Genomic DNA, 9,409 nt, shown 5'->3' with positions numbered 1-9,409 from the left:
TCATTCATCATACCATCCATCAATACATCATACCATCCATCCATCCATCCATTCATTCATCATAACATCCATCCATCCATCCATTTATTCAGTTAAGTCAAAGGTTTTTGAAAAATCATTTGCACAGTATGTCAGACTTATTGAAATGCCTGTGGCTAGGTTGAGGTCAATTGCTCACATGTAACAGAATACACAGAAAAAAACAGACTGACAGACAGGTACAGAGAGAGAGAGAGAGAGAGAGAGAGAGAGAGAGAGTGTTTAAACAAATGATCAAAATAGAATAACAATACAATAAACAAAGTCTAATATACAATACATGTGAATGGAGAAAGAGAAAAAAATGTAAAGTGACCAAATACCAATGGAAAAGTATGTGAAGTGTCTCTGTGACACTGGGATTGGGGACAAACTGGCCAACAGGCTATTTATTTAGATATTAGTTAGTTATTTTTCTCTTTCATGTTTCCTTTTCTCGGCTCCTGTGTTTTCTTTCCCCCTGTATCTTGCTCTTCACAATTACCCTCATTTCCTTTCATGACAGCCTTGAAGACATGACAGAAACTTGAAATACGTCGCGCGCCTGTACTTTTTGTCCCTCCACGTTTTCCGTATTTGAAGTGTAGCCGCCTTGTTAGCAGTTTGCTATCCATCACTATTCCTTCCACTTCCTTAGGGCTAGGCGATGTTTATTTTCTTCGAAGGTGAATATGATTATATTTCTCACTTCACAGTCCTACGTTTTCGTGTTTTGGGTGATTAATTAGGAACAATGATGAAACTAGTTAGTTAACGACTTCATTTTTTCAGTAATGTTAGCTATCTATCAGCCCAGCTGCGCGCGCACTGATTAGTGATGATGTCTAACGTTTTACTGCATTAATGTTTAATATTTGTGTGGAAAATGTGAGTTGTCAGTGAGTGTTTTTTTCTATATAGAAATGTTAGCTGGCTCTTTGTATGTATGATACCTTTCTTGGGAACATTGTGTACCCGCCCGTGTGACTAGCTCAGTGTTACAGCTGTCAGTGTGCATTTGTGAGTTTATTTAACGCTCCACACCTGTCAGGTGCAGCTGCACACATGTGCACGTGCTGTAGGTACACAATGACCCATCTGCTGCTTTACATAGTTTGTCAACCTCATCCATTTAGAAATGAAGCATATTCAAAATTTTACATCATACCTAGCTTTAAATTTTATGGTGGATTAATTTATGCTTCATTAAAAGAATAAAATAAAAGATTAAATGTTCCTAAATGCGTGCATGGTGGTGAAGGGGGTAGCTTTGCAGCCTCACAGCCCCATGGTCCCTGGTTCGAGCCTGAGCCTGGGTTATTATCAGTGTGGAGTTTTTGTGCGCATGTGGGTTTTCTCCAGCTTCTCCGGTTTCCCCCAACCTCAGAAAAACATACCAGTAGATGAATTGTCTACACTAAATTGCCTGTAGGTGTGAATGAGTGTGTGAAGGTGTGTGTGTATGGACTGGGGTTCTGAACCCTTGTATCTGTAACGACCTAGATGCATCCAGCTGTCATGTAGGTTAATATTTACTGTTTATTTTTCTTTCTCAGGTTCTTGATGATGAGAGCAGTCAAAATTCAGATAAGAAGACACCGGTCAGACATCATAGGCTCAAAATGAGTCTTCACGCATAGAAGTTTAAATGGCTGATCCTCAGTGAGCACAATGAGCAGAACCAGTCAGAAAGCAAAAAGGTCTGTATGTGTGTGAGACTGGGCTTGTATGAAGAGTTTAGGGCATTCGGACAGGAGGACCTGAATGCTGATTAGACGGCTGAGGACAAAATCGGATGTGCCCGATGATGGGTCCTGTTCTGGTCTGGCTCCAGGACGTGGCAGCTGTGACTCTACTGAGGGCTCGGCGTACTCTGCTGCGGGCCGCCATTTTCTTCTGTGTGTTGGTGCTGCTGCTTTGGGTGTCGATCTTTTTGTACGGCAGCTTCTACTACTCCTACATGCCCACTGTCAGCTTCTCTACACCTGTGAACTACCACTACAGGTAATGACATGTTGTATTGTGTTTGTTAGATGTGTTCTTAATAGGTAGGACTAGAGGGTTTTTTCATTGCTTGCTTTCATTTTAATGCAATTTTTTCGTATTTATTGACTGTTCTATACAAATTTTGTTTTGGATTGTAGTTTCTGTAAAGGCCACATTATATTGAGCACCTTTTGTTTGACCCTGCCCACTTTTCAGGTGGTCAGAAATATTGGAACATGCGACTGACGGGTGTTTTCTTTCTGCCTGGGTGTGCCCTGTTAGATAATTGTTTAAAATGTTAATAGCTCTGAATGTCTAATCTTAGTTTGAGCCCTGGGTTTCACCTGTGACTGCAGGATAGACTGCAGGATAGACCAACGTGAAGACCAGAGTGCTGTCTAAGGGAGAAAAGCAAGCCATTTTGAAGCTGAGAAAAGAGGGAAAATTGAAGCCATTGTACATGCATTGGGCATAGCCAATACAACAAATTGGAATGTCCTGAAAAAGTAAGGAACCACCGATGTACTAATAACCAGACATCAGACAGGTCGGCCAAGGAAAACAACAGCAGTCGATGACAGAAACATTGTGGGAGCTGTGAAGAAAAATCCAAAAACAACAATCAGTGTCATCACCAAAAACCTCCACAGGACAGGGGTCAGGGTATCACAATCCATCATTTGAAGAAGAATTAGAGAGCAAAAATATAGAGGCTGTACAACAAGGTTCAAACCACTCATCAGCAGTAAGTATCAGAAGATTGGAATTCACAAAGAAATACTGAGATGGGCTATGAACGTTCTGGAACCAAGATTAACCTGTAATAAAGTTATGGAAAGGCCAAAGTGTGGAGAAAGAAAGGATCTGCTCATTTTATGAGCTCATCAGTCAAGCATGATGGAGGTAGTATCATGGCTGGGGCTTGCATTGCTGCTTCTGGAACAGGCTCACTAATCTTTGTTGATGATGTCACTCATGATGGTAGCAGCAGAATGAATTCAGAAGTCTACAGAAACAATCTGGCTTCCAATTTACAGAGAAATGCATCCAAACTAATTGGCAGGAACTTCATCATGTATTAAGAGAATGGCCCAAACACATTGCCAACTCAATAAAGGACTCCAACCCCACGCCCTCCCCCTTGTAACATTTTGGTGATGTCACTGGATCGCTGGCTTTATGCAGTTATTGCAAGCAAGGCATATGCAACCAAATATTGAGTGTTATTTACATTGAGACTGTCTTTTTTTATAAAACTTTTCCTCACCTAAAAATTGGGTCTGCCACCAAAGGTGCCATGTTATAAGTTTTTTTTTTTTTTTTTAAACACATTTAGATGTAAATATGGCCTACAGGCCAGAAATAAAAGCTTAAATTCTGATCTATTGTCTCATATTCATCTTTTGTTCTCAAACTCAAATGTCTTCAATGTATAGCAAAAAAATAGAATTGGCCTTTCTGTTCTGGTACTTTGGGAGGGGACTGTATATACGTATTATTTATGTATATATGTAATATACAAGTAAGAATATATCTGAATATTTTGTTTCAGAAGTGATTGTGTGTCTGCCAACTCAGTTCTCTGTTCCTTCCCAATGGCTAACATCTCTCTCCTAAAAAATGGCAAAGAGCAGGTAAGATCCTCATATTTATTGTTTATTCCTTCTTATATAAAGTGTCTACAAACATAATGTACAGTCCTACTTTCACTAGTTTTCCTCATTTCTTTATCAATCTGTATTGCCTGAAGTTATTTAGATGCCACATCTCTATCCAAAAATCATGTTTATCTTGAAAGACAATTCAGTTTAATAGCAAGTAATTCTGTCTGTGCTGTAGGTGTTGATGTATGGTCAGCCTTATCGAATCTCGCTTGAACTGGAGATGCCGGAATCACCCGTTAACGAGCAGCTCGGCATGTTTATGATCACAATGTCCTGCTACACTAAAGACGGAAAAACCGTGTCCACCGTGGCTCGCTCTGTGAGTAAGAATTAAAACTCACGTTGCTGTGCTTTGCTTTGATTTTCCATTACATTCCTCTGTGAACTAGGACATGTTAGGCCAGCTGTTTATAACTTTGTGGTCCAGTTGTTTAGAACCTGTGGCATATTTGGGTCATGAAAACAGCTGATTTTTAGTGGAATTAAAAAAACAAAAACTACCTGTCAAGGTCCACAAGAGGGTGCACTGTACTTTAGTGTGCCCAGAATTCTAGGTTTGTGATTGGTTGAGTCTCAAAATATCACCACTGCAGCATTTCTGTTCCCAAATCTTTTCAGTCCCAAATTGGCTACTGGTAATATTAAAGGGTTTAAGCTGTGACAGCTGTAGGACGGGGAAATCAAGGCAAATTGCTTTATGCCTTAAACCTGTTTACTCTTGCAGTGTTAGTAATAATATCAGGAGGTGACATAAAATTCTACAATCTCATAAACTCATCTTTTTTTTTTTTCAGTATAAATACGATTCTAATTCAACGCACAATAAAAATGTTACCTAGCCTAGACCTCACACAGCATGGATTACATAGTTGAGTGTTAATAGTCCTTCAAATTAGTCAATAAGCAAAAGAAAATGCGCTTTTTTCCAGACTCCACAGGTCTCTGTTAAGTCCCCGTTATATGAAGCATAACACAGCATTATTTCTTAAAATACATTTCTTGCCTTGCATGGATATGGATCTGAAATTGCTTTCTATTTTAAACTGGAATCGGGATTATAAATGCAACTGTGTGTTTTCCGATCAGGCCATGCTGCATTATCGCTCCAGTCTCCTGCAGATCCTCAGTACCTTGGTGTTCTCACCAATGCTGCTTACTGGCCTTTCAGAGCAGAAGCAGCTTATAGAGGTGGACCTCTTCTCAGACTACAAGTCGGACTCTGTGAGTACAATAAATTTAAATGAACTCCAGACACACAGCTATGCTGTTTAATTCAGCAGAATGTGTTAAAACTGTTTGCCTTTTTTTGTTTGTTTCGAGTAGTCATAGTCTAAAATAAGCCTTATGATTCTTTATTGATATCGGAGACAGATTATTGTAATAGATTGCAAGAATAAAGTCTTAATTTTCCTCAATGTTTTTTTTTTTCCCTTTGTAGTATCAGCCCACTATTGGGGCTGTGATAGAGATTCAGTCTAGGCGTGTGCAGATCTACTCTGCCCAGCTTAGGATCCACGCCTACTTCACTGGGATCAGGTGTGTACCATGTCCACCTTTCACAGATTCTGCTACTTTTTCAAGGTCACTGTATTATTTAGCATATACTGTACTTTCTATCGAACTGACCTTGAACGAGTTATTTGTGGTGGGCAGAAATAATACAAAGAATAACATTTTTAAATCAAACATATAAAAATTACATGTTAAATAATAACTAATATTATTAGTCTCAGCTTATAACATTGTTCTCGCTCTCTCTGTCTCGGTCTCTCCACAGATACCTCTTGTATAATTTCCCTCTAACGTCAGCAGTCATAGGAGTTGCGAGTAACTTCACGTTCCTCAGTGTGATTGTGCTGTTTAGTTATCTGCAGTTCATCTGGGGAGGATTGTGGCCCCCGGAGCAGGTCAGAGTCCAGGTATGACATCTGCGCTCTTCTACAAATACCCCACAAATCCAGATGTTCCTCTCCCAAATCCCAAGATACAGTCAGTTCCAGGTTTATTGGCACACTTGTTAAAGATGTCTGTGGTTAATTAGTGTCAGAGATTTCCCTCGAGCGCTCAGCATGCATAAGCAGCTTGCTTCACTCGGCGCACCTGTCTACATGGTCACATCTTTATTTTGCCACATTTGTTTTTGTTTTGGTTTATGTCCTGTCTCCACCCATGTCCTGTCATTAGTTGTCTCTTGTAATGTGTCTTCATTGCTCATACCTGTTTCCATTTACCCTCTTTTTAATTTGTGCATTTAAACCCCTGTGGCTTTGTTCTTTGCAAAGTAATGTTCAGCGTTTTGCCGCCTGTCTTTACTGAGCCTTTGTTCCATGTTTTGGGTTTCCTGTTTTTCAACCTTGTTCTTTTCCCTTGTTTGCGTGTTTTTGGTTTGAAAAAAGCTTTTCACATGGTCACCCCAGTCCCCTGACCTAAAGTCCTTTGAAAGGCTATGGGTTCAGCTGAAGAGAGGACCTAAGACCTTTTTTAAACCGTAGGTACCAGGGATGCCGACAGTTCTGAAGCAGACTGTATGTGGTGATTTCTTGTTCTGACTTTTCTATTTCATCTGTAGGTAATGATGGGGGACACAACACGTCTACAAAAGAGGAGAGAGGAAGCCCGGAGACGCATGCGCACAACAGCTAGTGCACCAAGTAAGAACCCTACATACCATAAGAACCCTCGTCTGGCATATCCACTGCAGTCCTTTTCAATATGACACCATGTTCGATACATGATCAATACACAAGAAGTTATGTACTGCAAAGTTTTAGACCTTCAGTGCCTTAATGGGTGAGAAGGTGGGCATATTTTGATCCTTGAAACAGATTGTGATTCAGTATTATGCAAGCAGTTACATTTTATTGTGCTGTATTTTCATAGGCGAGTATGTTGGGTGTGAGTGAGAAGTCACACCCCCTTCAGCTAAATAACAAGATAATAGTATACCTCAGTACATAGGGTAGTACACTATTGTGGTGAATGTTTATATGGTATCAGTGTTTGTTTGTTGCATATATTTGATGTAATCTTGCAAATATTTGCCAGACCTGAAGTACGAGAAGGACCAAGATGCACCTGCAGACCAACCAGCAGAGACTGAGCAAACTGAAGGTGAGTTGCTCAGAATAAATGACTGTGCATGCATGCGCATATATATATGCACGCAGTGCTGTGAAAAACTGATTTCTTCTGTTTTTGTGTATCTCATACTAAATTCTTTCAGAAATTATAACGGAATTTAAGACAAAACAAAGGCAACATTAGTAAACACAAAGTACAGTTTTTAAACAATATTTTTATTTATTGAAGCAAATAAGTTATCCAATACCAACAGAAACATGTATTAATTCCCCAAATCTATGAAACTGCATTCATAATGGGGTTCAGCTGGACTAGACGCAACCAGGCCTGATTATTGCAAACCTTATTCACTCAAATCAACACTTAAATAGAACTTTCTCAACAACATGAAGTTGGTTAAAAGGTCTTACCCAGTAATACACTGCCAAAATTTAAAGTTATTGTAATACATCAGTCTGGAAAGGGTTACAAAGCTATTTCAAAGGCTCTGGGACTCCAAAGAACCACAGTGAGAGCCATTACTTCCAAATGGAAAAAAGCCAAAGACAGCATCAAAGGAACTACAGGCCTCTCGCATCAATAAAGGTCACTGTTCAGGACTCCACTATCAGAAAGACACTGGGCAAAAATGGCATCAATGGAAGAGTGGTGAAGTGAAAACCACTGCTAACCCAGAACAACATTAAGGCTCATCTGAATTTTTCCAAAACATACTTTGATGATTCTTAAACCTTTTAGGAGAATGTTCTGTGGATTGAAGAAAAGTGAAAGTGGAACTGTTTGGATCTGGTGTAAACCAAACACAGAATTCCACAAAAAGAACATCATACCTATGGTCAAGCATGGTGGTGGAAGTTGGATGGTCTGGGGATGCTTTGCTGCTTCAGGGCCTGGGCAACTTGCAATAATTGAGCGAAACATGAATTCTGCTCTTTACCAGAAAATCCTAAAGAAGAATGTCCAGTCTTCAGTCTGTAAATTGAAACGCAAGCGAAACTGCATTATGCAGCAAGACAATGATCCAAAGCATAGAAGTAAGTCCTATAAGTAAGTGAAAAACTGATCTCCAGTTATTGGAAGCGTTTGATTTCAGTTATTGCTGCTAAAGGTGCCACAACCAGATTTTAAGTTTAAGGGGGCAATTAGTTTTTTTTGTTTTTGTTTTTGTTTATATATAACAAATATATATATGTTGTTGTTCTCTCAAAGCTCACAGCTGAAACAAGCAGTCAAGAACATTAAATGTCTGCATCAGGTGTGTTTCTCAGGAGAGAGGAGAAATTGAGTCTGTCTGGGTATCTGAGCACTGTCTCTGAAAGCTCTCCCAGTGTAAAAAGAAGGCAGGTTGAATGGGGCTTTTAGCAAGTTTACTGAGAACATGTAAATTTGCCTATGTTGTGGAAAAGTTAGAATAGCACTCTAACCCATTCAACACTTTTTTTCTTTTTTTTTTTTTGGCAGGCGATCTAGACACACTTGGTGCGATTAGTTCACTTGGTGAATCTTCACCAAATGAAGAGAATCGTAAGTAAACAAATCGCACGCACATGCTCACATGCGTGACATGCCAAGAATGTTAATCTCATACATCCTGCCTTGCTGCACCAGATCTTAATGTTCCACATGTACCAGAGATCAATACAAGTGATGATGCTGAGCTTGAGAAGAGAGCCACACAGGACACCAGCTTAAGGCAAAGACACGGTCCCTGGATGCGTCTGTGAGTTCTCTTTTAGAGAAGGTCAACACGCTTGGACACTTCCTCTTGAGTTACAATAGTGACGTGTGTGTGTGTGTGTGTGTGTGTGTGTGTGTGTGTGTGTGTGTGTGTGCGTGCGTGCACAGACAAGTCAGATCATAACAGATTTAATGTGTGTGTACCAATGTGTGTTACTGATAAAAGCTTGTTTTACAGTTTACCTCACTGAGCTTTAACATTCCCCTCAGCTCTCCAGCTATGTCTGAAACTCGCACTCCAAGTAGCTTTTCACAGGACTAATTAGTAATGCTGATATATATACTGTATTTATAGCCAGTGCTTATTGTTCTTCATGCACACGCCGCTTTAAATGCACGTAAATTCTTTTGTTTCACTTGTAATGAAGGTAAACAATTGCAGATTCCACTAATTTGGTTTTAAATTCTGAGCCAAAGGTTGCTTTGAGGTCAGGATTCAAAAGAGTCATTTGTTATATTATACTTTTATGGCTTTGGGTAGGGCTGGGCAATATGACAACAATATCCTCTCACGATGCTTGAGGACATTTTGACTATACATGAAACGTATCACGATATATAATTTAGCTAACAAACTGTCTGCAAAACAGTAGTAAATTAAACTAGGGCTGCAACTAACGATTATTTTCATAATCGATTAGTTGGTCGATTAATTTTTTCGGGTTAATCGATTAATCGGATCGGGGGGGCAAACTTTCAGTACCATTTTTTTGTTTATTTAAAATAAAATCCACAAACTGAGTGTTACAAGTATAAACCTCAGACTAAAACTTTACACAACTGTTTGTCCAATTATATAAGACTGAAAAGAACCCTATACACACCAGAATATATATTATTCATTTAGGACTGTAGTTTAATTGTGCTTTTTGTGCATCCATAAAAATAATGCATAAATACTTACAAACTTATATATATTAATT

At 39.3% G+C, this 9,409-nt stretch overlaps 1 protein-coding gene across 1 annotated transcript; it reads left to right on the top strand.

Moving 5' to 3' along the window:
• The first annotated feature begins 288 nt into the window (after nt 1-288).
• bscl2 (BSCL2 lipid droplet biogenesis associated, seipin) lies at nt 289-8,537 on the top strand. The gene is made up of 11 exons (XM_053649227.1): nt 289-704; nt 1,575-2,022; nt 3,557-3,638; nt 3,844-3,987; nt 4,755-4,889; nt 5,107-5,204; nt 5,446-5,587; nt 6,238-6,319; nt 6,714-6,779; nt 8,211-8,273; nt 8,358-8,537. The coding sequence occupies exons 2-11, from the start codon at nt 1,814-1,816 to the stop codon at nt 8,471-8,473; spliced, it is 1,137 nt and encodes a 378-aa protein (XP_053505202.1). The 5' UTR covers nt 289-704; nt 1,575-1,813; the 3' UTR covers nt 8,474-8,537.
• The last annotated feature ends 872 nt before the right edge of the window (nt 8,538-9,409 follow it).

This window comes from Ictalurus furcatus, chromosome 18 (assembly GCF_023375685.1).
Source record: "Ictalurus furcatus strain D&B chromosome 18, Billie_1.0, whole genome shotgun sequence".
NCBI lineage: Eukaryota > Metazoa > Chordata > Actinopteri > Siluriformes > Ictaluridae > Ictalurus > Ictalurus furcatus.
Note: the sequence above shows the minus strand (reverse complement) of the source record. Positions and strands in the feature narration are given on the sequence as shown.